At 41.9% G+C, this 27749-nt stretch overlaps 3 protein-coding genes across 3 annotated transcripts in view; 2 read left to right on the top strand and 1 right to left on the bottom strand.

Moving 5' to 3' along the window:
• The window catches only part of LOC311106993 (1-phosphatidylinositol 4,5-bisphosphate phosphodiesterase beta-4-like), a 155289-nt gene extending 153851 nt beyond the window's left edge, over nt 1-1438 (top strand). Inside the window, exon 40 of the mRNA XM_084149419.1 lies at nt 50-1438. Coding sequence (XP_084005545.1) covers nt 50-270 — 221 coding nt within the window. The 3' untranslated portion in view covers nt 271-1438. The remainder of the gene's footprint in view (nt 1-49) is intronic.
• An 8442-nt stretch (nt 1439-9880) lies between these two features.
• On the top strand, nt 9881-16559 carry LOC311106375 (lysosome-associated membrane glycoprotein 5-like). The gene is made up of 6 exons (XM_084148709.1): nt 9881-10473; nt 11342-11520; nt 11994-12125; nt 12408-12504; nt 13451-13639; nt 15343-16559. Exons 1-6 carry the CDS (start codon nt 10416-10418, stop codon nt 15519-15521), a joined length of 834 nt encoding a protein of 277 aa, XP_084004835.1. The 5' UTR covers nt 9881-10415; the 3' UTR covers nt 15522-16559.
• A 5319-nt stretch (nt 16560-21878) lies between these two features.
• Nucleotides 21879-27749, bottom strand: part of LOC311106880 (serine/threonine-protein kinase PAK 5-like) — a gene marked incomplete at both ends in the record, with an annotated part of 52958 nt that continues 47087 nt past the window's right edge. The window contains 5 exons of the mRNA XM_084149269.1: nt 21879-22034; nt 22150-22284; nt 22393-22518; nt 23668-23794; nt 26189-26322. Of these exons, the coding sequence (XP_084005395.1) occupies nt 21879-22034; nt 22150-22284; nt 22393-22518; nt 23668-23794; nt 26189-26322 (678 nt within the window). The remainder of the gene's footprint in view (nt 22035-22149; nt 22285-22392; nt 22519-23667; nt 23795-26188; nt 26323-27749) is intronic.

The following is a 27749-nucleotide window of genomic DNA, read 5'->3' as shown; positions in this document are numbered from 1 at the left end:
TGTGCGCGCCGTGTGTTTGTGTAACAGTGTGTGTGTTGGTTCCCTCCAGGCCAAGGACATCCAGCAGATGGTGAAGCTGGAGGAGGAGATGGACCGCAGACCAGCCACAGTGGTTTAACCACTCCCATCAACTCAGACAGACACACACACACACACTCCACCCAGACCAGCCACAGTGGTCTGAACAGCCCCACCAACTCAGACAGACACACACACACACACTCCACCCAGACCAGCCACAGTGGTCTGAACAGCCCCACCAACACCTAAGACACACACACACACACAAACACACACACACAGGCACCGAATGCTCCGTCAAACAACTGACACAGAGACCCAGACACACTCACACTCCCCACTACACACACCCCCTAGATCCCCCGTTTCATTCCCTCGCCCTGCAATATTGGCATAGCTCATATCCTCTATCCCTCTATATCTTCCTCAGCAATGAACCACACCCACACACAGTCAGTCCCCCTCCCCCCAACTCCCCTGTGCTGTGGAGCCATTGGTGCAAACCGGTGATTGACAATAAGATGAGCGACTGCTGTTGGAAGGTGGGTGGGACATCCGAAACATTGAGAGACACAACCCACCTTCACCTTTCCATCTCTCCACCACTCTACTACACCCGGATCCGCTTTTTATACACCTCCATCCATCTTTTTAATCTGTTTTTAATGGAAGCAATGTTTGCAGATATCAATAGTCACTGCACACATACACAAAGACACAGATACACGTACACACACATACACACAATCGTTATGACATCTGTTCATTCTGTTGTCATGACGGCTTAAGCCGGACCTAATAGATCATGTTTTCTGTTCAAACTCTTAAGACTTTTATTTTGTATTTTTAACAGTACCAGGTATCAATAACAGCACAAAAATATGGACGGGGAAAATACGTATGTTTTAGTTATTAATTTTATGTCAGCACAAAATATGTAAATTCTGCTGTATGCTACACAAGAGTTGAAGTAATGTCCTGAGCACTTTATATATGGTAGGCTATCAAAACAGAAGTGGAAAATGGAGTGGTGCACTAGATTTCTCTGTTTTGATAAGAATGTAAACTGAAAAAAGACAAACGTCGGATGAGCGCTGTTAGGAGAAAACGAAACCCAACGTCACGTAGTCCTAAACACTTCAGCTTGTCCTTCACGCATAGTTTTGTTTATTCCAATATTTTTTCTACGATTTGATCAACTAAAATAAAATATGAAAGGCTAAACCAGAGACTGATTTTGATTGTTTCACACCGCCAGAAGTGTATACAGGGAGTATGGATGTATAGACCAGTGTTCTTTCACTGGCCTGTCTTGTACGACACTGTGTTAGCTTCAGAAATAACCAGTTAATGTATTGTATGTGTCAAATGGCATAAAGAGTGCAATCATAAAAATAAAACAAATATTTAACCTTTATTTTGACAGGGAGTCAAATCATTCAAATTTCCTGTTGCTGCAGGATTATTTTCCTGCTGTAGCAAACTGGCTCACATTAAGATCTGTATGAAAACTCATTGTACTGTATGTATTGTTGAAAATGGATTCGCATTAAGAGTTTATGAACAAGATGAGTGTATATATATATATATATATATATATATATATAGTCAACTATATTAAGATCCTACATCTGTATACAGTGCCTTCGGAAAGTATTCAGACCCCTTGACTTTTTCCACATTTTGTTACGTTACAGCCTTATTCTAAAATTTATTAAATTGTGTGTTTTTTTCTCATCAATCTACACACAATAACCCATATTGACAAAGCAAAAACAGGTTTGCTAATTTATAAAAAATAAAAAATAAACTGAAATATTTCATTTACACAAGTATTCAGACCCTTTACTCAGTACTTTGTTGAAGCACCTTTTGCAGCAATTACAGTATAAAGTCTTCTTGGGTATGATGCTACAAGCTTGGCACACCTGTATTTGGGGAGTTTTTCCCATTCTTCTCTGCAGATCCTCTCAATCTCTGTCAGGTTGAATGGGGAGCGTTGCTGCACAGCTATTTTCAGGTCTCTCCAGAGATGTTTGATCGGGTTCAAGTCCCGGCTCTGGCTGGGCCACTCAAGGACATTCAGAGACTTTTCCCGAAGCCACACCTGCGTTGTCTTGGCTGTGTGCTTAGTGTCATTGTCCTGTTGGACATGATGCTGCCACCACCATGCTTCATCGTAGGGATGGTGGCAGGTTTCCTCCAGACGTGACGCTTGACATTCAGGCCAAAGAGTTCAATCTTGGTTTCATCAGACCAGAGAATCTTGTTTCTCATGGTCTGAGAGTCTTTAGGTGCCTTTTGGAAAACTCCGAGTGGGCTGTCATGTGCCTTTTACTGAGGAGTGGCTTCCGTCTGGCCGCTCTACCATAAAGGCCTGATTGGTGGAGTGCTGCAGAGATGGTTGTCCTTCTGGAAGGTTCTCCCATCTCCACAGAGGAACTCTAGAGCTCTGTCAGAGTGACCATCGGGTTCTTGGTCACCTCCCTGACCAAGGCTCTTCTCCCCCAATTGCTCAGTTTGGCTGGGCGGCCAGCTCTAGGAAGAGTTGGTGGTTCCAAACTTCTTCCATTTAAGAATGATGGAGGCCACTGTGTTCTTGGGGACCTTCAATGCTGCAGAAATGTTTTGATACCCTTCCCCAGATCTGTGCCTTGACACAATCCTGTCTCGGAGCTCTATGGACAATTCCTTCGACCTCATAGCTTGGTTTTTGCTCTGACATGCACTGTCAACTGTGCAAGCTTATATAGACAGGTGTGTGCCTTTCCAAATTATGTCCAATAAATTGAATTTACCACAGATGGACTCGAGGTCAAGTTGTAGAAACATCTCAAGGATGATCAATGGAAACAGGATGCACCAGAGCTCAACCTCGAGTCTCATAGCAAAGGGTCGGAATACTTATGTAAATAAGCTATTTCAGTTTTAAATGTTTAATACATTTGCAACAATTTCTAAAGACCTGTTTTTGCTTTGTCATTATGGGGTATTGTGTGTAGATTGCTGAGGAAAATGCTTTATTTAATCCATTTTAGAATAAGGCTGTAACGTAACAAAATGTGGAAAAAGTCAAGGGGTGTGAATACTTTCCGAAGGCACTGTATATATAGTCATCTATATATATATTAAGATCCTACATCTGTATGAAAACTCATTGTACTGTATGTATTGTTGAAAATGGATTCACATATATATGTGTAGTCATCTTGTTCATAAACTCTAATGCGAATCCATTTTCAACAATACATACAGTACAATGAGTTTTCATAAATATGTAGGATCTTAATTTGAGCCAGTTTGCTACAGCAGGAAAATAATCCTGCAGCAAAAGGAAATGTGAATTATTATGGCGATTATAATTAATGGTCATTTTTTCGTAGTGGAAAATCATGTCTGAAATTTCAGAGTGGAAATTACAAACTTCAGAAGCTTTTTTAAACCTCAAATACACTACATGTTTTACATTTCCTGCATTGCAGGAAATTTGTCCTGCAATAGGGTGATCAAATTAAGATCCTACATCTTTAGACCATTGACTCCCTCCCTATAAGTACACCAGCCTAATGTTTGTGAAACACCCATCTATCTATGGTTATTCCTCAGTAATTCAAATATTGTTCAAATAATGTGCTCCCTGAGAAGCACTTCTGACCATACCTCAACTGGAATATAATCCCTGTAATGTTCTCGCCTGTCCCATAGCCAGCAGGGGGTCTGGGGAGATTAGGAATGGTAATAACAGGCTTATTACATGGTTATTACATGGTTATTACACAGTTATTACATGTTATTAATGTCCCCTTACTGGCCTCTGATCCAGCTGACAACATGTCTCTTAGCAGCTCAGAACAGCATGCTACTGCGGAGGATTATAGTAGTGATTTAATTTAAACCATATATTCCTCAACTGTGTTATCGGTGATGAAGTAAGGCTGTGTAGAAAACCACTTTATTGGCTATGAGTGAATATCAAAACAAACCATGTCAGGACAGGAAGTACAAGATCGTTTTGTTGTTGTTTCTGGGTTTTAGAGACAGCAGGGATGGATTTACCAGGGGTTCATAGCTCTCTGTCTCAGCCATGATGACACGTGGAGTTGGATGAAGTTGCCCCTAACCTCTGGTCTGGGGTCAGATATAATTTCATCCCACTTATGGTCAAGGTTAGATTTGGGGATATGGTAATCTGATCTTAGATCTGTGGTTATGGGTAGCCTAACTTCTACCTGTGGCAATACGGTATGAAAGTGACGCAGCATTACGTCATACTTCCGGGGTCAGTTCCCAAATCTTTTGAATGGGCTTGACGATTATATCATCAAATTCGTGAAAACGCAGTCATTTAAGATATATATCAAATGTTATTCGTGTTTGTGGATTAATTTACTTCGGCCAGATGCCTTTTATTACGTTTTTGCACTGAAGACCATTGCGCTATATATTTGCCCATTGAAGACCATTCAGAAAGCCTACAAAAGTTGTAAAACTACAATGCTACATGCCGTGCCACTTTCATAGCGTGTGACAGTGTTGGACAGGCGAACGTTTTAGTAAGAGAGATGCATTGTGGGATTGTTGTTATAAAGAAATCATGGGTACTGTAGTTTGTGCGCATACTGTACACAGAAAGACAACTGTGTGGTCAGATGTTCATTCTGCATGGCATTGCACTCACAAAGATCGACCAAAACAGACAATACATACACCATAAGTGACAACAATCACTACTTTTAAACTTTGTTTCTGCTGTTGAATTCTGCTGTTGTTCACCCAAATGGTCTAGAGAGAATATTGTATATATTGGAATGTATGTAGGTAATTACCTAAATGTGTTCACCGGTGACACTGGTCAATCAAGGGCTGGGGAATAGTGCGCTTCTGTTGGTTTCTGGGGAAGACAATTATGAACCACTGAGTTGTCTTCTTTCTGTTCCATTCTTCTTTTCTCTTCTTTTCTGTTTCAGTCCATCCTCTCTCGCTCTCTCCCTTTCGCTCTCTCTCCCTCTCTCTCTCTCTTTCTCTCGCTCTCTTTCTCTCGCTCTCTTTCTCTCGCTCTCGCTTGCTCTCTTTCTCTCTTGCTCTTTCTCTCTTGCTCTCTCTCTCGCTTGCGCTCTCTCTCTCTCTCTCTCTCTCTCTAGCACCTCACACTACACAAACGAATGAACGCTCTCACCACATATCTAGTGCAGAATTACGAGTTGTAAAAAAAAAGTGCTTTTAAATTGAATTCCATTGCTTTCAAATGGGCCACTCAATGTCTGCTAGGACGTTTAAATTATTTTACAAATGATAAATGCCAAAATAAGGGGTTATTTATATAAAGATATATAAATAAATATACATATAATATATATATGATATATTAAATATAGTGTGTAGTTTAAGACTATTATGTTTGTTAGAGCCTTTTTTGCACTAGTTGAATGTTTCTGTTATGTGCGAGTATGTGACCTTCGCTCTCTAGTTTGTTGAGAAAGCAGATTATTTTTGCAGAACAATTTCGCTTTTGATTTCCTTTTCGATTTGTATATCCTATTTTTAGCTTGTTGACGTACGGATCATCATGTGAGTGTATTTATATTGTACTGTCTAGCAATGAAAATACAGTTGTTGCCCTGCTCCTTTAATACTGTTTTATAGTATGTGTACCAATAAACTATCCATGTGTAAAATGGAACCTATACTCCTGGCTCTTTATTTACTGGCCTATGGGGATACCTTAAAGGTGCAGTCTGTTTTGTTATTTATTTACATTACATCTGAATAGTGTTGTGTCAACCATTTTTTAGGGGGGGGGGGGGGGGGGTGGTCTTTGCTAGTGTACTTGCCTGCACCGAACAAAGACAAACATGAACAAGTAGAATTTATCTACTTTTTTCCTTCTTTTCTGGTGATTTGAGTCAGGTTAATTGTGTTTATTCTTCCTCTCGCTGCCACAAGGGAAATAACGTATGTATTGCACCTTTAATTTTTGCCACTAAACTCTGTACAGGCCTTGAATTCAGACTTTCTTTCTTTGTCACTAGTAATTTACTCAAATGGAGGTTTATTTGCAGATTTCAGTCAACAGGTGGTTTGGAGTGTTCAAAAGTATAAGAACTCTGTTTCCTTTTTAACAGTGTGAAACTCTCCCAATAATATCTCTATGACTGTAAACAGTGATATAATGTTATAAAATGGTAAAACAAATATCTTGGTTCTTGCTTTTGAAATGATGACAACTGAAGATGAATCGTTGTGTCATTGAAGGCTGAGAGGGGGTGGGGGGAAGCCCACGTGCCTTTCCCTTAAAAGCCCAATGCAGCCGTTTATATATCAATATCAAATCATTTTTGGGTAACAACTAAGTAACTTACTGTAAAAATAGATTTCCATTAAAATGGGCAAAAATAGCTTTTTAGCAAAATAACTATTTCTCAAGCAAGAATTTTGCTAGGACCGTCTGGGAGTGGTCTGAGTGGGGCTTTAGAGGGAAACTGAAAACTAGCTGTTATTGGCAGAGAGGTTTGGAACTCACTTTTTTATTGCATGGTGATGTCACCATGGAAAGCTGAAACTCCTGCCCATGCAAACCTGCTTGTTAGAATGTTCCTTTGTAGATTGTAATTTCAACCAGCAACTATGAGGAAATAACACTGATAACATTTGTTCACACTTTTATAGTGTTAGTTTAATCAGCTGTTGTACGATATCATACAAAACACAGGAAAAACTGCATTTCTACTGCAATGAACTCTGGCATGCGTGAGCTGTAGGCTACTGTTCTGTTCCAGTTTCAATAATCACATTCAATAAGCGCTAAATTAATTCACAGTCCCCCAGACCCCTACACACAAACAGGCGGTGCAGCCTCTGAAGCACCTTATCATAATTAGGCTATTAGTGATTCCATTAGAAAACTGAAAAAGTATGATAATGATGTTAGCGTTGTCCTGGCAACGCCATGGCTTTTCGTGACTATAAAACAGCTTTGAGGGGCGGTATGATTTTGCGGTGTGCATCAGGTTGGGAGAGAGGTTACACCAAACCTGCTCCTGAACAGATAATGCTTCGTGTCCAACATACATAAAACCGTTATTCTATCAGTTTAGTCATCATGTTGAAACTTCCGGAGAAGTCCAGCGGACAAACAGGCACCAGAATCCTCCTCGAGGCCATGTCGAACGATAAGGTCCACTTGGCGAGGTTCATTCTCGACGCACTGGATGGGAAAATCATCGACTCCAAAACAGAGGGCGCGCAGACCCCTCTCATCTCATCTGTTCTGCTCCCCGAATGTCAGACCAGGTCCAAATTCATAGAGCTGCTTCTCCATAGGGGCGCCAGCGTCAATTGTCAAGACGAGAGCGGCCGCACTGCGCTCAGTTACGCATGTGAAAAAGGTTACCTTGACGCGGTGAAGATTTTGGTTAGAAACAACGCAGATCCAGAGATGGTTGACTCGTGGGGGAACACTGCGCTGATGTATGCGGCAGTGGCTGGTCACTCACCGGTCGTTGCGTTCTTGGTGAGAGCCTTCAAGAGACTGGGGCTTCAGATAGACCGACAGAATAAAGTTGGTAACTCGGCAGTGGAGGTGGCAAAGTTTCTCGGCCACACAGACTGTTTTTATGCGCTCACCAGTAACTCAAAGAAAACCCGTGAAAACGACGTTGGGGGTCAGAAAGATGGTCCTTCCCACGTCAGCTCGGATTGTAACGTAAATGAGGAGAAGTTGGAGAGAAAGTTATTAGATCCCATTAAGATACCAGACGTTCTCCAGGCGTGTCCCCAAAGCGACAGTTTAACAGCAGTAGACGGGACATGGCTCCTGAGGCGTTCGGGTCGCAGAAGAAATTCTCTGATCTTAAAGAGTCGATTACAGTCAATGGATTCCATTGAGGAGTTTGAGAGAGAGATTGACATCCCCACATTCCCACAGGAGCTGGTTTTCTCGGGTGTCCTCACCCCCAAACCCCCTCCTCGATCTAATAAACTCCAGACCTGCCCAAAACCGAAAACCATCACCAAACCTTGGGAAAAATTGACCAGCTCTGACAATCACCTGCCTCCTCTTACCAGAGGATCTGAGCATCACATGTCGGTTCTATATTCGCCCCGGCCGGCCAAAAACAACCTCAAAACCACCAAAAGCTGCGCGTCAATATCTGCACCAAAAGCCTCTTCGTCCTCTCGTCTTGGTATCCTACTGACGCCTATCACAGGCAACAAAGGCAAAGACGAATGGGATAATGACAAACTGAAAACAGCACCTGACTTTAGTGTGAGGAGATTTGACGACAGCTACTACCAGAAAAGGTGCAGTTTGCCCACAAGCATCCTCAGTCCTGCACCTCCTGACCGTTCGAAAATGCCTTTAAGCGAAACCAAAACTACGTGGAGAAACGTTTTACCGACGGCCAACACCGAAATTCCAGATTTTACACCACCTGTTGCCAGCTCCTCTTCGACGTTCACGGTATTGGGCAACAAACTGTTTCGGAGGTTTACATTCCCCGCGTTTAAACAGAGCGGGAAGGAGGCGCAGGAGGGCGCGTGTGGAGGAGATCCCGCCTCAGGTTCACCGCGAGGGATGCCGCGTTCAGAGACGTTCCCGCTGAGCACGAGACACCCACAGGTGGGTAACAAGCCCAGCATAGACAGTATCAGTGCAGTGAAGTGCGAGTTTGACTTCAATTTTAAAACGGCCCATTCTTCTTAAACAGTATTTCTCTGTGCATCATGCGTAATAGCCAAATGTCCTTTTGGAGAGCCGCAGTGTGTGCAGGCTTTTATTCCCAGTACTTTTATTTCAGAACTACTAACACACTTTATTAAACTTAGAATTGTGATTCTAGATTGAGGACTATAGGAGATTAGTTGAATCAGGTGTGTCAGTTCTGTCTTGGGCTGGAACAAATACCTGTACACACTGCAGCTATTCAGGAGCCCTCTTGTATAGTGTTGGGAAGGGGGCGGGACAAACGCAAAGGCATATCCACGAGGAAGCCTCGAGCAGCACAAAGAGGATTTCTGTACTACTGTAAAGATTATGTACATTTACTTTGAATAACAAACGCCATCACTTGCATAGCTATTCATATCGGTTGTGAAATATCAATACTAGACATGTCATTTCTTTAAATTGTTGTCATGGATTGCATTTCTATTTGTTATATTCTTGAATTGTGAAACATTAAGATTAATGAATAAATCATCGTTGGTATTTAAAAATTGTAATTGTTTGTGTTGTTTGGAGGAGGAGAGAGTGTGTGTGTATTTCCTTAATGTCAGGCTTCTTGGTAAGTTATGAACCCTTCACATAACCTTGACGTTAGAATACTGGGTCATTCTGTAAAGTCTACTGAGAAAGCTATCACATTTACAGTGCGTTATAGTTATAGTTTTTTCATTTATTATTTTTGATTGCCTATGTTTGTGAAGGAATGGGGGGGTAAAGGTGACATAAGTATAGAGGTGTCACAGCTGTAACGGTTGACAGACATTTTTGACTTTGTCAGCTATTATTTTCTGAGTGCGTTGCATACACTGACAATGTCCACTATTGCCAAATTACAAGAGATATAACATCATCTGACACATCACACATAGTCATTCGTGTCGTGTGTTTACTAACGTTTAAAATCATTAGAATCATAGACACACAAAAGTCAAGGGGTATGTATTTAAATTGTAGTATACACAATATCTATGACACTCGCACACACGCACTGTGCTGTGTCCTCACGACTGAGTTCACACACTGCGCTGTGTGTGAGGGAGGGCACGTCGCCATACTGCAATCCACGCACGCACGCCCCCCAACCCCCCCCCCCCCCCCCCCCCCCCCCTCCCCTCACCACATACACACTCTCACACACACCTCAGCTGCAATCACAGAGATGGAAACAGCAGCAATCCGGGACTGACTAGCTGTGGTTGCTGCTGCGAAGCTTTTTGAAGGAAACGAACTTCGGTAGAGAAACTGAACTTCCTCCCCTGGTGAATCGCCTGAGTCACGCAGAGCGTCGTTTCCGGCTCCCTGACTGTCTTAGTATGTGCAGGGGAAACTCTGCCTCTCCGCAGGTGACGCTCACCAAAAGCTCTCTCATTGTCTGAATTTAGAGAGAGGAGAGAGTATTGAGCTGTACAATGCGTTCAGACAGCGTTAACAAAACAACCGTGGCATTTTAATACGCAGCAAACCAGATGCTCTCTCACATTCACCTGGAGATTTGCTGCATTTGCGATGATATAAGCGTGACTACCAGACACTGAGCAGCGGTATCCCTCCTCTCTCTCTTTCTTTCTTTCTCTCTCCCGCTCTCTCTTTTTTATTTCTCTCTCTCTCTCTTTCTCTCTCGGCGGGTTCACTACAAGTCTACCAGCCAGGTAGCCATTTCAGCAGTACAATGGAGCGGCTCAGATTTAGCACCTTGGACAGCGCTGGAGTTATACTGTGTTTGTTCGGTAAGCGGCGTCGGTGTGTGTGTGTGTGTGTGTGTGTGTGTGTGTGTGTGTGTGTGTGTGTGTGTGTGTGTGGCATACGATATTTCGGTCGTGACTGCACACTGCAGCCTGCGTGTCTGTCCGTCTGTCTTTGTGTGTGTGCGCGCGCATATGTGTGTGTGTGTGTGTGTGTGTGAGACAGATAGAGAGAGCGATAAATTCCTGTTGAGTTTGTGCGTAGCAGCACAGCCAGCTGTTTTCACGTCAGTGCAGTGAAAAGCGCTTTTTTTTAAAAAAAGAGTCAAATGCAAGTCATTATTAGAACATGTTGTATTAGACTCGCCGCTATGGGCATCCCTATGTGCTGCCCATGTTGCTAAGGCATGCAGTGGACAAGTAACTCACTCACTTGAGATCGATGAAGTATCTTACAACCGTGTCATGTAGCTGTGTATTGTTTTACATCTGAGTGGGAAAATATACTCAAGAGAAGATCAGCTATATGATCGGCCCCTTGTCTTTTGGGAGAAGATAAGTCCCTTTGAGTCTAATCTTTGAGTCTTTGGGCTCCCTGGTTTTGCTGATCATGCATGTTTGCATATCATGCGCTGATTATTCAGTTTGCAACATCATTGACAGTAAAACACATTCCTATCAACCATCATTGACAGTAAAACACATTCCTATCAACCATCATTGACTGAAAATAAAGTAGTTAATTATTCTATTTTCTACAGATTATATTTTATTATATTCCATCTGCTGCCCTCACATGTTTTAAGCATATTCATTGCAATATAGTTGGCGCTAGAAAACTGTAATTGATTTGCCACTCTATTCCAACTGAACTCTACACTGCTGACATGACTCTATATCTCCCCGTGTTCAGGGATCCTGGTCAGGTTTATTGTCACGGCCGAGCAGGAGGGAGAGAACCTCTCCGGTCTGTCCACCAACCCGGACAAAGACATCTTCGTGGTCCGAGAAAACGGGACCACCTGCCTCATGGTCGAGTTCGCTGTCCGCTTCACGGTCCCCTTCGATGTCCTCGCGCTCAACGGGATAGATGTAAGACACGACTCAGATATTTGATGGCTCAGTATATTTGTAGAATGTTACTTGAACATTGTACATTCAAAGTAAAAGTCAAGATTGCATATAAAACTGTATAGATAATACAGTTAGAATAGCCCTACTTTTTATGACACTTTACCCTCCGGACCTAGCCTACTGATGGGAATGTGTAGGTGGACAGAACCTGTCAGACTTCGTCTATCAACTTGAACTGACAGTGACACACTGTCACATTGCTGTATGTACGAATTTGCTCTCATTCAGACACACATGGGACACCCATGCCACCGCACTGTGGGCTGTGCGTAAAATGATGTGCTGATCTTTTGGAAACACTGTACTGGGCTGTAGCAACAGCGTGCCAGTGTGAAACAAGTCATAGAAGAGTAGTCTACTGAGAATAAAACAAGTGTATGATCGACACAATCAATCATACACTACTGAATTATCTGTTCTGTTCTTTACAGCTGATCACGGAGAATGCGTATCTGTCTCTGCCTCGCGGGGCAGACATAGAGGGGAAATGCGGGAGCCAGGACGCCCATATACACATCTCGTGGAATGATAACGCCTACACACTCCGCATCTACTTCGTCAAGGTTTGTCCCCTACTATGTAACAGTCAGTCTTCAAGCCGAGGCGAATTACAATTACCCAAAATCATTAAGTGCGTTTACCCGCTGTGGAATTCTTGTAAAAATCTGTTTGGGTAACAACGCCTACACATAACAGCCACGCATAATGTTCTGCTGCTGGTGATGATTTGGTTAAAAGAAAACTCCTATTGGAAAGCAGGGAATGACCGTATGTGTGTGTGTGTGTGTGTGTGTGTGTGTGTGTGTGTGTGTGTGTGTGTGTGTGTGTGTGTGTGTGTGTTGCAGGAAACCAGTGGCAAGGGAGATGATGTGTGGAAGATTAACAAGGTTCAGTTCGTCTATGACACCTCGGAGAAAACGCATTTCCTCAACACATACAACCGTGAGTAGCAATTGTAACCCACTCAGCAATTTTTAGCGATATGGTTTCATTGAAAAATTATTTCACATTTGCACTAAACTGATACAATAAAGAAAGACAATTCACGTGGGCCTTTGGATATTTCCAAATTGTATTTGTATTTTTTCAGTTTTCTTTCTACAAAACATTATTATTATTATTATTATTATTATTATTATTATTATTATTATGTTCCTTTTTAATATTTGTTTTCGTCACTTCTGATTTATTTCAGTCATTTCGATTAGATCTATTATAAGCTAATTAATTTGATCGCCTTCATTACTTATTGAGAAGCATTACTTATTGAGAAGCATTGATTATACATTAAATCAAAATTTCTAATATAGGCTACATTCACGTAGCCTACCCCGACTGCACCGTTTTTGGATTCAATATTAATCCACATATTAAAACTCATGATGGGACAGGCTGGGGGGAAGTTGAAAACAGAATAATTGAAAGCGAACATACCATTTTTTGCTGGATAAAAAAAGTACTTCTGATTTCCATCGATGGGTCTAAAGCACGTTTTGATTATGCTGTAGGTCGCCTCTTTTCTGTACACCCTATTGGTGTGTGTCTGCCGCAGTGTTCCTTTTATGTGTTTCTATAAACAAAGGGATTCCTATAACCCTTATACAAAGAGGTTTTATACTTAAGAGGTTTTAACATTTCAATACTTATTCCTAAATCTTTCCTAAATCTTTGCTGAATACATATACTTTTATTTCGATATTGTGTAGCCTATAGGCCTACACATCTATTTTACCTACTTCTATTCATGTTGTGTTTTTGTGTTTCTCTGTATGAAATGCATGCTTGTGTGTGTGTGTGTGTGCATGCCTGCATTTTCTGTTTGTACCTACCTACTCAGATAGTATCTCTTCTCATGTACTGTGTACTCCTATCCCCTCTTGCCATACAGCTGGGAAGCACACAGCCAGCTCCCACCATTTGTCAGCGTTAGAGACCCCTGCTGGCCGGTCATATGTCTGCGAGGCTAAGCAGACACTCACCCTCATCTCCAGTGACCACCAGAAGGGAGTGACTGTTGCCATAAGTGACGTCCAGATCCAGCCCTTCGACATCAACTCAGACTTCATATTCAGTGAAGGTACAGAATCTAACCCTAACGTCATACAGCCATGTTCAGTGAAAATACAGAATCTAACCCTAACGTCATACAGCCATGTTCAGTGAAGGTACAGAATCTAACCCTAATGTCATACAGCCATGTTCGGTGAAGGTACATAATCTAACCCTAACGTCATACAGCCATGTTCCGTGAAGATACAGACTCTAACCCTAACGTCATACAGCCATGTTCAGTGAAGGTACAGAATCTAACCCTAACGTCATACAGCCATGTTCAGTGAAGGTACAGAATCTAACCCTAACGTCATACAGCCATGTTCAGTGAAGGTACAGAATCTAACCCTAACGTCATACAGCCATGTTCAGTGAAGCTACAGAATCTAACCCTAATGTCATACAGCCATGTTCAGTGAAGGTACAGAATCTAACCCTAACGTCATACAGCCATGTTCAGTGAAGGTACAGAATCTAACCCTAACGTCATACAGCCATGTTCAGTGAAGATACAGACAGAACAACAACCTACAGTAGTACTCCCCTCAATTTGCAAATGTTTCACACATGTCAAATGTAAGGCCCAGTTTCAAAAAGGTTGTCATCTTGAGGAGAGATCTGACACTAGTGATGATGAGAGATTGCCGTAAAGTAGTATTGGAGAAGTTATCGCACAACCCCTACCAACTGCACTTTCCCTGCTCCCTTCATCTCCCTCTCCCTCACCCCTTCTCTCTCTCTGGGGGCTGGGGAGTGTTACTGCAGATTGAAGAGCAGAGCTGCAGAGAGGGATGGAGGGAGGAGGAGAGAGAGGAAAGAGAGAGATAGAGGACAAAGCGAGAGAGGTCATTAGGACTTTATTGCTGTAGTTATATCCCTGTCCTCAATGCAGACTTTACGACTGTAGTCATATACTGTGACCTCTAAAGGCGATCATGCTTCTCTCTCTGGACTGCAGTAAACTAGATTGTTTTTTGCTACAGTGCCCTTCAACTATAGTGTTTATTAACCCTTGGTATACAGAGGATTTTCATCTGGTACATATTAACCTTTGACACATTCACATTCTGTAAGATCTGCTAACCACCAGAGAGCGGTCCACCAATGATAACGTAAACAATCGAGTAAATACATCCTATGATCCAGGACATAAGGTCATAGTAAAGTACATGTAAACAATACATATCGCTTAGCTAATATGAGCAAAACTATTTTAAGGCCCTGACTGCCCTTAAATGTGACCCTTTCTAATTTAGAGACCAGTGAGACTCTGTTTCTGGGACATTTTGACCTCATATAATTAAATGTTGACCTTTGACCTGATACTAATCAGTGATGTCACGTTAAGGCTCTCTCATAGAGGAGAACCTTCTCACTGTGGGGATGGGAAAAAATTAAGGGACGTGACTGACCAGAAAACCCATGTTTAATTTCCCAATCAGTTAAAGTTAAGGTTAGGGTTTAGAGTTTAGTGTTGCAGGCCAGTCATGTAGCTTTAGTTGCACATGTGTGGATATAACTGTGTGTGTGTGTGTGTGTGTAAGGGTATGTAGCATGTGTTTGAATGCTCTGTTGAGCTCATTTGACAGATGAACACGTCAGTAACAGTTGATTTAATGCAAGGCCTTGGCATGCAACAGACAGCCAGACAGACAAACACGCACACACACACACAGTTATAATCTATTCACACATGAATGTGGTGTGTGTGTGTGTGTCTCCCTGCAGCCTATAAGTGCATCACGGACCAGAGAGAACAGCTGGAGGAGACTCTTCCTCTGATCCTGGGCTTCATCCTGGGCCTCATCATCGTCATCACACTGTCCGTCTACCATTTCCACCTCAAACTGACCGCTGCCACCCAGTCTCAGCTGCCCTGCGACCGATCCATGTACAAGAACATGTAAGGAACAGGACATTAAAATAGCCACTATACCACAAATCTCCATTGTCAAGAGGAATATGTAAGGAATCAGATATTATCACCACAATAGCACAACTCCATGTTCAAGGTAATAGAACATTGAAACAAGCACAACATGATGTTCAAGACATTACAACCACTATACTGTAAAAACAAGACAACATAACCACTCACCATTCAAGGATTGGACATTAGAACAATGATCATTGACTACAATTATAACCACAACGCTCCTGCCTCTCCAAAGTCAAACCAACGTGACTTCCCCTGCTCTGAACTTCACCATACATTGGAGAGTAGGTCGGAACTTAAAGGAGGCCTAACTTGCGATATGGCTAACTTGAGATACGCTTTTGCGTAAAACCATGCATTGAAGCCAATTGGAGACTTGCGCAACATTCGATTTATGAACAGAGATGTTTCAGTTAACATTCCACCCATCGGTGTTCTGTTGTTTATATATGTCCAGAAATCCTGGTTATGTCAAGAAGTCTGCGCTTTGTCATTCCCCATCACTTGTCTCGCTCTGTCTTTTCTGTAAACGCGCCGCAAAAGAAACCTCGCAAGTGGCAGGTCCAGAGTTGATGTTCGGCTGAAGTTTTTTACTTTCCCAAATCCAGTTTTTCCTTTTCGTTTTTTAAATGCAATCATAGTTGTGAAAGTGGAGAGTGTTGTGGTGTTTCAACGACCTTCAGAAATCATGAAAAATTAATAATTGCAGGCAGTGTATTTACTTTGGTTTGATGGATCCTTTTCCAGATCCCATTTTATGGAATTATATCAAGAAAAAATATGAAATATGTAAATAAAACAAATAAAACTTGTTCTCTAAAAAACGTGCAAAGAAAATATTTAATAATTTATCTCATATCAGAATGTCATAAGAAGAAGTGTATCATTGTGAAAGAAATGTGCAAAGATATTTAAGATTTAAAAATAATAAATGTAAAATATTTTCAGAAAGAACTATGCTGATGCAAACTTTAATGTTCACTGAAATAAATTTCATAGGAGATATCCTAAACCTGCGTAGGTCTGTTTTTCATGTTGTCTTGTGTATGCCCCTATAAAACTGGTTAGCTATACCGTTGGACAACTTTCATTTGCTCTGGTTGTTGGATAGGTAGGCCTATTGTAAAATATATTTCAGTAGCCTGTTTTTCAGACTTCAGTAGCCCTATGTTACAGAACATGAGAACAAAACATGAAACATTGTCGCACTAAATGGACTTAAAATCTGAAAGAGATGGGTTACATTTATAATCCTCATTGAAGTCCCAACAATGAGTCCTCCAGGGGAGCGGCTGAGAGCTGCGACTGAGCCCGGGTGATCAATGCTCCTGTAGGGCGTGGCATGGCCCAATCATCGAGGCGGAGATGGAGTATTGATCTCTTCGTTTGACTCTGGGCCTTCAGAGGAGACGCGATATGAGCAAGTCAAATTGAAAATAAATGGAGCATCCGTGACATCCACACCTCTTTGTTTGAACACCACAGACATCATCATGAATCATGTCATCAAACTCAAAACCCTTACCTGGTGTCCGTTTCGCTCTGAAGTCCCATCTATCCTTAGTTTGACACTTTGCACAGACTGAATGAATGAAATTTTATTTTATGAATTAATGAATCCCTTATTGGATTAATTGACACATAAACAAACATTGTGATCATTCAGTGATAATTATTCTTCCGGTGTTCTCTGCAGTGCGCATCGCATGAAGAGTGAAAAAAAGTAATAATAATAATAAAATAAAAATCTATACATAATACATAGTACATAAGGTTATCCAAAAAATAATTATAAATACATAAAAATGAAACAGAAGGCATTTGAAACCAGTCTGGCACAAAGAGAAGATTACGTGGGAGACAGGCCTACGCACAGACTGTTAAAATGACCTGTTAGGCCTACCATTTTTAGCAGTGAGAAACAAACAAAGCCTATACAGAATCCATTGTCTTTCTACTGTTTTATGGGTGACAGTTGAAGGGGGGAATTAGCGTGGGTGGTTATCTGGTTGGTCTGGTGGTGTACAATCAGGCCCAGAGTCACAGTGGGCCTAGTTTGGTTCACTACTCATTTATTTACAGCCTCTGGTTAAGGTGTCTTCCTGTGAAAGACGAGTTTTATTATCCTGGGTCAAACCAATTGAATATCCTATTATAGTTCCACACAGGAACAGAGCTAGGAGAAGAGAAAAGCTATTGCCTCTATATATTGTCTAGTCATGTGATGTGTATGTGTATCTTTCAGTTCCTTTATTTCAGGGGTGTCAAACTCATTCCATGGAGGGCCTAGTGTCTGCGGGTTTTTGGTTTTTCCTTTCAGTTAAGACCTAGACAACCAGGTGAGGGGAGTTCCTTACGAATTAGTGACCTTAATGAATCAATCAAGTACAAGGGTGGAGCGAAAACCTGCAGACTCTCGGCCATCCGTGGAATGAGTTTGACACATGTGCTTTAGTTGTTTTAGCTACAGAGGCAAGGCTATTGTTGATACACCAGTGTCCGCTGAAGTGTCCCGCTAAACATTATTAGGCCAACACTGGAGAATGTTTAGGGTCATATTCAATTTAAAATCCATGGTTTGGTGTTTTCAGGGATGTACAAAAAACATAATTCTTGTTAATCTGTAGTGTGGACAATGTGGGATGTAGCCTAAACAACTAGCGGCGATGGGAGATTTCAGCAACATGGACAGTGATGAATTGGGAACCTCGAGATCTGAAGTTCAGAACCATAGGATAGTGGACAGACATGCAGCTGCAACGCCAAAGCCACTGGGAAAACCCCATTTAATGGATAAGGCCTACACACAAAGCAATAAGCCTGCAGGGCAAGACTCCCACACAAACATCCATATTTCATTTCAAATATAAACCTTTAGAATTGTGAATTATAGGGATTAAATGTGCAATTAATTGAATTTATTTGAACTATTCTTGATTCTTTGAACTACTGTATACAGTCGGGGAAAAAAGTATTTAGTCAGCCACCAATTGTGCAAGTTCTCCCACTTAAAAAGATGAGAGAGGCCTGTAATTTTCATCATACGTACACATCAACTATGACAGACAAATTGAGGAAAAAAAATCCAGAAAATCACATTGTAGGATTTTTTATGAATTTATTTGCAAATTATGGTGGAAAATAAGTATTTGGTCACCTACAAACAAGCAAGATTTCTGGCTCTCACAGACCTGTAACTTATTCTTTAAGAGGCTCCTCTGTCCTCCACTCGTTACCTGTATTAATGGCACCTGTTTAAACATGTTATCAGTATAAAAGACACCTGTCCACAACCTCAAACAGTCACACTCCAAACTCCACTATGGCCAAGACCAAAGAGCTGTCAAAGGACACCAGAAACAAAATTGTAGACCTGCACCAGGCTGGGAAGACTGAATCTGCAATAGGTAAGTAGCTTGGGTTGAAGAAATCAACTGTGGGAGCAATTATTAGGAAATGGAAGACATACAAGACCACTGATAATCTCCCTCGATCTGGGGCTCCACGCAAAATGATCAGAAGAACGGTGAGCAAAAATCCCAGAACCACACGGGGGGACCTAGTGAATGACCTGCTGGGACCAAAGTAACAAAGCCTACCATCAGTAACACACTACGCCGCCAGGGACTCAAATCCTGCAGTGCCAGACGTGTCCCCCTGCTTAAGCCAGTACATGTCCAGGCCCGTCTGAAGTTTGCTAGAGTGCATTTGGATGATCCAGAAGAGGATTGGAAGAATGTCATATGGTCAGATGAAACCAAAATATAACTTTTTGGTAAAAACTCAACTCGTCGTGTTTGGAGGACAAAGAATGCTGAGTTGCATCCAAAGAACACCATACCTACTGTGAAGCATGGGGGTGGAAACATCATGCTTTGGGGCTGTTTTTCTGCAAAGGGACCAGGACGACTGATCCGTGTAAAGGAAAGAATGAATGGGGCCATGTATCGTGAGATTTTGAGTGAAAACCTCCTTCCATCAGCAAGGGCATTGAAGATGAAACGTGGCTGGGTCTTTCAGCATGACAATGATCCCAAACACACCGCCCGGGCAACGAAGGAGTGGCTTCGTAAGAAGCATTTCAAGGTCCTGGAGTGGCCTAGCCAGTCTCCAGATCTCAACCCCATAGAAAATCTTTGGAGGGAGTTGAAAGTCCGTGTTGCCCAGCGACAGCCCCAAAACATCACTGCTCTAGAGGAGATCTGCATGGAGGAATGGGCCAAAATACCAGCAACAGTGTGTGAAAACCTTGTGAAGACTTACAGAAAATGTTTGACCTGTGTCATTGCTAACAAAGGGTATATAACAAAGTATTGAGAAACTTTTGTTATTGACCAAATACTTATTTTCCACCATAATTTGCAAATAAATTCATAAAAAATCCTACAATGTGATTTTCTGGATTGTTTTTCCTCATTTTGTCTGTCATAGTTGACGTGTACCTATGATGAAAATTACAGGCCTCTCTCATCTTTTTAAGTGGGAGAACTTGCACAATTGGTGGCTGACTAAATACTTTTTTCCCCCACTGTATGTCTACATGCAGGAATGTGTATTTTAATTCATTTACCCTGTAAAAGTCTGATTGCGGGTTTAAAGGCCCTCATATTGACCCTGGGTTTGTATAGGTGAGAGTGTGGAAAAACATGCTACACTTGTCAATGTTTTGTTTTCGCTTTTTTAATCGAAACCAGTTTCACTGATAACACACATGCAATATCACTGTACAAGCAACACCATGGATAGTAGTACTCATTCAAGTCCCCAGATAGTCGTCAAGGATAAGCCAGCTCACACACACAAACACACACACACACGCTCAAGCACACACATGTTCATATTTACATATCACAGTGAATGATGGGTAAAAACGATATGGGGTTACATTGTTCTCTTGTCAAATCAGAACTGAGAATCAGATAGCGGCACAGTCCCAGTGTGTGTGTGTGCGTGTGTGTGTGGTACGATAAGAAACAGATGACAGCCAGGATGTGTGACAGTGGAAAATAAGACATTTTATCACTGTTTGTGTCAGACTGAGAAGCTCAGATATTGCTATAGGAGTCTTGTATGAGTGCCCTTTGAATTTATAGGAGTGTGATGATGGGTAAAGAAAACGGCTCTGTTTCAAATAAACTCTTCCTGCCAGTCCACTCAAACAGTGCAACGTGTGATTTGTGTTAAATTACATTGTCAAAAGATTAATACATTGGTGATGATAGATACGTTTGGGGTATTGCTTGTATAATACAACCAATATTACTGTCTGTCTGGCTGTTGATATTTATAAATGTAAAACAAAAAGAAAGAAAGGCCACGCTACCAAAAAATAAACCTTCAATTCAAAAAAATAAATACAAACTTTAAAACAGTATACAACATTCTGGCGTTAAGCTTTTTTACAAACTCGATGGAGATTCTGTCTACAAATGTGGGATAATAAATATATTCAGGTTTATTTTTGTAACAGTAAGGAGTTGGTTTATTTGGGATATATCTTAAATTCTCAATCAAAAATGTATTATTATTATTATAAACAGTAAGAAAGATCTTCGCAGAAACTCTGATTTATATGTAATACTGCCCATATCACAATAATTACGACACAATAAAATACTGCAAATTATCAAAACTGTACAGAAAAACGTACATATTTCTCTAAAATACATTTTCACTATTAGTGTGAGTTGAGAGAAGTGAAGAGTGCGATGTTTTATTCCACCAATAGGAGAACAGCCTGTCTTCCAGCCAGACTAAGACACACCCACACCGCTCCCACTCAGACATCACCAAACGCTGCTTCCTGATCGTTCTGAGATCAACTGCTCATATCCGGGGCGGTTGGCATGTCTCATGGGTCCCTTAACATGGCGGCCAGCCTGGCAGTCTCAGCCAATCACCTCACACCGTCTACGCTCTAGTCGATGGTTACTACAGTATAACTCTACAGACAGGAAGAGAGGAAACTGCACCAGGACCACCCATCCTACAGATCTCTACTGGTCTAATAGCCTAGAGAATCGAAAGAGTTCAAACCAAGAGGCTAATCTTGTTTGCTTTTGGCGCCAGGACAAGCAGCAAGCTGGCCACTGACTGAGACTCCTACAGTATATTTCCCTATACTCCAGTGTTGAACTTTATATAGTGTTTCTCAAACTAGAGGATATCACATTTTTCTTTAATCTTTTCTTTGTAAATAATTCCTCAAGCTAAACTACTGCACGGTTACAGGTGTGAGCGTTTGTTTAGTGGCGTAGTCTCTCAGGTCAGGTGGGTGTTTGTTTGTTTGGCAAGGTGTGGGGCGCCGCCCTGGTGGCGGGAGGTCAGGTCAGCAGTGGCGGTAGTGCCTCATTAGGGGGACGATGCAGGATGGGGGACCCGAGAGCTTGAGGAAGGGGTGCTGGAGCAACTCCTGGGCTGTGGCTCGCTGAGACGGCTCTCTAACCAACATCAGGTCCAGGAAGGCCCTCAGAACCGACGATACCTGACAGAGAGAGAGGGAACACATTACTAATTATTTGACTTGGGGGATAACTGACATGAATCCACATTTCTGTAAATGTGCCAATTAAGTCATGAAATAGATTTGCCCTGCTGACCTTGTGTGACTCCTTTAGCCGTGGGGGCAGGTTGTCTCGTATCCTCCTCATGGCCTGTAGAGGGGGTTCGTTAAAGTATGGGGGCTCCCCATCTATCATCTCTATCACCATGATGCCCAACGACCAGATATCCACCTAGCAAGTAGCGTGAATGGTATTATTGTGTTTTTTCACAGCTCACTATATACAACAATAAACTTCACTCACTTTTTAATGTGATATTTGGCAAATGTGTGTCCTTACCTCCGTGCCGTAGGGTAACCGTGAGATTACCTCCGGTGCCATCCAGTAGGGCGTGCCCACCAGAGACTTCCTCTTGGGCACCTCTTGGGACACTTGGGCACAGAAGCCAAAGTCTGACAGCTTGATCTGTGGGAAACAAAACATATTTGGTTGATCATCTGTGTTATCTATGGGAATTTTCGGACCACTTTTGTACATGGGGACACAACAATCCCATATGAAATGATAGATTTTTATCTTAATTGATTTTACATTTTGGATGTGTGTTTCCTTTTTTTGGAAAACATATTTGGGTATGAATTTTAACTTTATTTTCTAAATATTCAAATATTTAACTTCTGTCCATGGAATAATTATAAGGAAAACGTGGGTTGAAGAGGTTTCATATAAACCATTCTAATCCTGCTTCTATAATCCCTTAACTGTGGAGAGGGGATGGACAGAGTCAGGGCAGGAGTGTGAAGAAGGAATATGCTTTATTCAGCCCAATAAGGTAGTCAGCGGCAATGCCTAAACATGATCCCAGTGCGTACTGGGAACCAAACATACAAGGTAAATATTCCCGGCGATAAAAATAACAAAATGCTCATCTGAGCTAGCGATACCTCCACAAAGTAACAATCACACACAAAGACAAGGGAGGCAGAAGTAACACTTATACAGGTACTGATGAGGGGATATGAACCAGGTGTGTGTAATAAACAAGACAAAACAAATGGAATGATGAGATGAGGAGCGGCAGTGGCTAGAAGGCCGGTGACGACGAACGCCGAAGCCTGCCCGAACAAGGAGAGGAGGCAGCTTCGGAGGAAGTCGTGACATTAACTAGCCAACCATCCATCATGTCCCAGCAGATCGTTAAGAGGTATTAGGCAGGCTTTCATTAATAGGTACCAGGTGCTAATTAATAATTGTTTCTCCTCTCCTCTCTCTCCAGTCCTGCAGTCAGAGGCACTTGAGGAGCTTGTACTGTACTGCATCACTGGCAGTAGCCCAGAAATAGGTAGGCATGTACTGTAACACAGAGGTCAGTGTGAGGGTGTAGGGCAGTGTTTTCATGCAACATTGTGTCATTGACGTCATGTCAGAAACTGGTTGTCATGGTTACTCTACTATGCATGGATAAACCCATGTTTCTAACCACAATACAGGCTTTAGTTGTGTCCCAATAGGTAGTGGGCACAACCCACCAGTGAAGCCAACATCTGGAGTCCTACAATGATAGAAGGCCAGTTAATTCTGTACATGATTAAATAAGTTAGTCCAGAATCTTACCCGTCCATCGCTGGTCAGAAGGATAGAATCACTCTTGATGTCTCTGTGGATGACTCCCTGTATGTGGAGGTACGATAGAGCCCTCAACACCAACACACACACTGTGGCTATCTGCTCCTCATTCATCCTGAAACAAACACACACAGACACACACACACACACGGGTTAGGATGGCGGTAGGAGACAACACACACACACAATATTGCAATTGTGTTTCTCCTCGACGTTCCTATGAACTAAGAAGATTGGAACTTCATGGCTGTGTACTGTCTGTGTGTGTGTGTGTGTCTGAGTCTGTGTCTGTGTGTCTGTGTCTGTGTCTGTGTGTGTCTATGTCTGTGTGTGTGTGTGTGTCTGAGTCTGTGTCTGTGTGTCTGTGTCTGTGTCTGTGTGTGTCTATGTCTGTGTGTGTGTGTGTGTCTGAGTCTGTGTGTCTGTGTGTGTCTATGTCTGTGTGTGTGTGTGCCTGTGTCTGTGTGTGTCTGTCTGTGTGTGTGTGTGTGTCTGTCTGTCTATGTGTGTCTGTGTCTGTGTGTGTCTATGTCTGTGTGTGTGTGTGTGTCTGTGTCTGTGTCTGTGTGTGTCTATGTCTGTGTGTGTGTGTGTCTGTGTGTGTCTATGTCTGTGTCTGTGTGTGTGTGTGTCTGTGTGTGTCTATGTCTGTGTGTGTGTGTGTGTGTGTGTGTGTGTGGGCTGGGGGGTAAACAATACATCTGGCTGAACTCCACAGAACATTAACATGAAGCTCCAGCTGGTGAGAACCTCCCCCATCACACACACACACACACCTGCAGCCCCTCCAGCACTGTCCTCCCTATCCTGTCTCACTCCACAGGAATCAATTGTCTTACCATTTGCTTACAACAAGGAACAACTCTCAACACACACACACGCACTCACGCACACACACACACACACACACACACACATACACACACACACACACACACACACACAAAGACACCCCTCCCATGGTAGATTGCGCCAGGTTTTATTGTCACACATGTATGCATTGAGAATTACAATAGATAAATTAGGCTTTAGGGAATGGAAAAACAATCTAGAGAATGGGAGGTTGATGTGTAGACAAAGGAGAGTGAATGCTTCCCACACATACGCCCACACATCCATACACAAAAACACAAACACGTCCACAAACACACACATACATACACACAAACACGCCCACACACACACATACACACAAACATGCCCCCCCACACACACACATACATACAAACATGTCCACAAACACACACAGACACACGCCCAAAACAAATGATTGCCACAATAGTAAATTAATTTCAAACAGAGAATGAAAAAGAAAGTGTATTGTTTAATGAGGCTGTGAAAGATGCCAAGGGCGTCACACGCATACCCACACACACATCCTGTAGTTCCATTATCTGAGCCTCCTGAGGATCATTGAAATTTGTAGCTAATTGAAATGGCTGAGGAACATGAACACGACACACAAAGAGAGACCAATCTGGAGGGGGAGCGGCGGGGGGTGGGGGGGTGGAGAGAGAGCAAGAGAGAGCGAGAGAAAATTCGGGGGGGGGGGGGGGGGTACTCACCTGCAGTGGGACTGTTTGTGTGTGTGTTCTCCAATACAGCTCTCCACAGTGATCAGTAATTTGGGCAACAAAAGAGTCGACTGAAATAGATTTGTATCATTCACCTGAGCCAACACGTGAATTCTATTACTGAAACCTGTTGCTGACAGTCCTCTGATGGCTATGCATGATGTTAATGACACAAGTGCATGTGCCACTGTCATAGACAGTAGGCTACATGCTTGTTATTATACATGAATTACGATGTCTAATTACTAATCCCCCTCTGGATAAATGATATATGAGGATTTGTTTGTGTTAGTAGGTACAAGTATATTGAATATATACAGATTGCAAAAGTGTGGACTTTATCACTACGATTAGCCCAAATCTTATTATTATCGACACAATTCCTTAGTAAATGGGACCCTCTCTGTTACTTACACACCCAGCAAAGACAATCCAAACAGCTGGTAGGAGAGTGGGACGAAAGAGGGATTACCACCTCCTCACACAACTAACCAAGACTCTTCTCTCCATCTCACGACTTCACGCCGACAGGGACGCCACTGACACAACCGTGTTATTATCACCCAATACGGCGCCACACAATGCTGACACACACCCTGACACACGCCACACAAATGACTATAATTAAAAAAGACCAAGGACACAACGTGTGCTAATCTAAACGACGAGGCGTTGAGGAGAAGACAATAAAACAAGAGGAGAGAGAGAGAGAAAAGTTTGAGAAACAACTAAAACCCCTGAAACCAGATCTGATGGGGGTTGTTGAGGAATGTTATTGTGAATCTGCTTTGGTTATTCACTTCCTGAGATGAATTAGTGGGACAATGATCCAAATGCAATTTTTTCAGACAGTGAATTGAAGACTCATGTTAGCTAATGCTTAGGTAGTCATTGGGAGAGAGGTAAATGGACTTTAGTGGCAGATTATTGGTTACCTCGTGTGAGTGACAATGTCCGTCAGGGCCCCGCCCTCCAGGAACTCCATAACAACCCAGAGTTCGTCTCCGACCAGGTAGCTGTTGTACATGTCAACCACGTTCTCATGGTGATAGTCCCTCATGATCACCACCTAAAAACAAAACAACAAACACAGGTTACATCATAGGCAGACAATATATCAGTAGTAACAAAACGGACCTAGCTGTGCATCAGAAGTTTCTAATCAAAAGGACTCATTCTTTCCCCAAAAATAAGGATATTTATTTAAGAGTTAAACATTATATATTTTTAACAGAGGTAAAAAGTGTGCTAAAAGTAGACTATGCTAAAAGTTTTAAAATGCAATAAAAACCCTTTCTACCAAACAGACAGCATGGCTACCTGCGCTACACAGCCTACCTCTACCTGAGTACCAAACAATCAAGAACAGGTGTGGCCAATCAATTGAAAATGTCGGCCACCAAACCTGCAGAATAGGGTGTGATTGGCAGATCGCTTTACTGAGTGGACATGATTATGAATCATACAATGAAACTGGGCCTGAGTAGAACAGTAAAACATACAACATTCAAATACTAAAACAGTTTGGACGATTAATGGTGTCCATACCAGTGAAGATGTCATCCTCAAGTAGACAGGAATTCTAGCTCGAATCACGTCGCAAACGGTCCACCATTTTACCTAGGACCAGCTCTGATAAGCTAGCTCAAACCTGCTAGTTTCACACTGGTGTAGATCGCCTGCCTGATGTCCTAGAAGCAAACTAAAAACATCTACTTGAAGGGAAGTCTATTCTTTATGTCTACATCAATATTTTACAGTTAAAAAGGCATGTTTCATTCCTCCATACAGGTGTTTAACTAACGTAACTAGCTAGCATAGGTTTTCATCCTAAATTTGTAGCTAGCTATCAGCTGGCGACATTATATTACAGTGTTAAGAAATAACAACATGTGCATAATTTCTGGAAACAATAGGCATTGACAAAGTTAATGAAAATACAGCCATGCATGTTAGAATGAAATTGAAGGAAGCTAGGTAGTGGCCTAACACTGCGAAGCTAACTAGCTGACTCAACCACAGTTTGCCTAGCCTTCATGTTCAGTTTTACCTAGTTATCTTCTCGCCTATTGATGAATTGTTAACTGACGAATTATTCTCCTGATGTAGGCTACAGTGCCCTCCATAAGTATTGGACACAGATCAAAGTTGTTACTTTTGCAATAGGCTACTCCAAAAACGTGGATTTAAGATTACATTTGAATTAATGAGGATAGTACTGTAAATAATGTAATCTTATTTGGGGGTATTTGTAAGCATATTTTTTACTTTTAAAATATTCTTTTTTTATTGGTTACATTCTACTCCTAACCTCAGATCTAGGTTGAATCTAAATGTCAATGTCTGAAATATATGATGAAATTCATGATGGAATTAATTGAAGAGTTATTTTATAGAATAGCAGGTAGCCTATGCCACAAATTAAATCAATAAATGGCTCTGCAATCTTTCTTTCCAATGTGGATGTTGCTATAGAAGCTTAATGAAAAGGGATTA

This window comes from Coregonus lavaretus, assembly GCF_964263955.1.
Source record: "Coregonus lavaretus genome assembly, chromosome: 31".
NCBI lineage: Eukaryota > Metazoa > Chordata > Actinopteri > Salmoniformes > Salmonidae > Coregonus > Coregonus lavaretus.
This window is presented reverse-complemented; position numbering and strand designations above follow the sequence as displayed.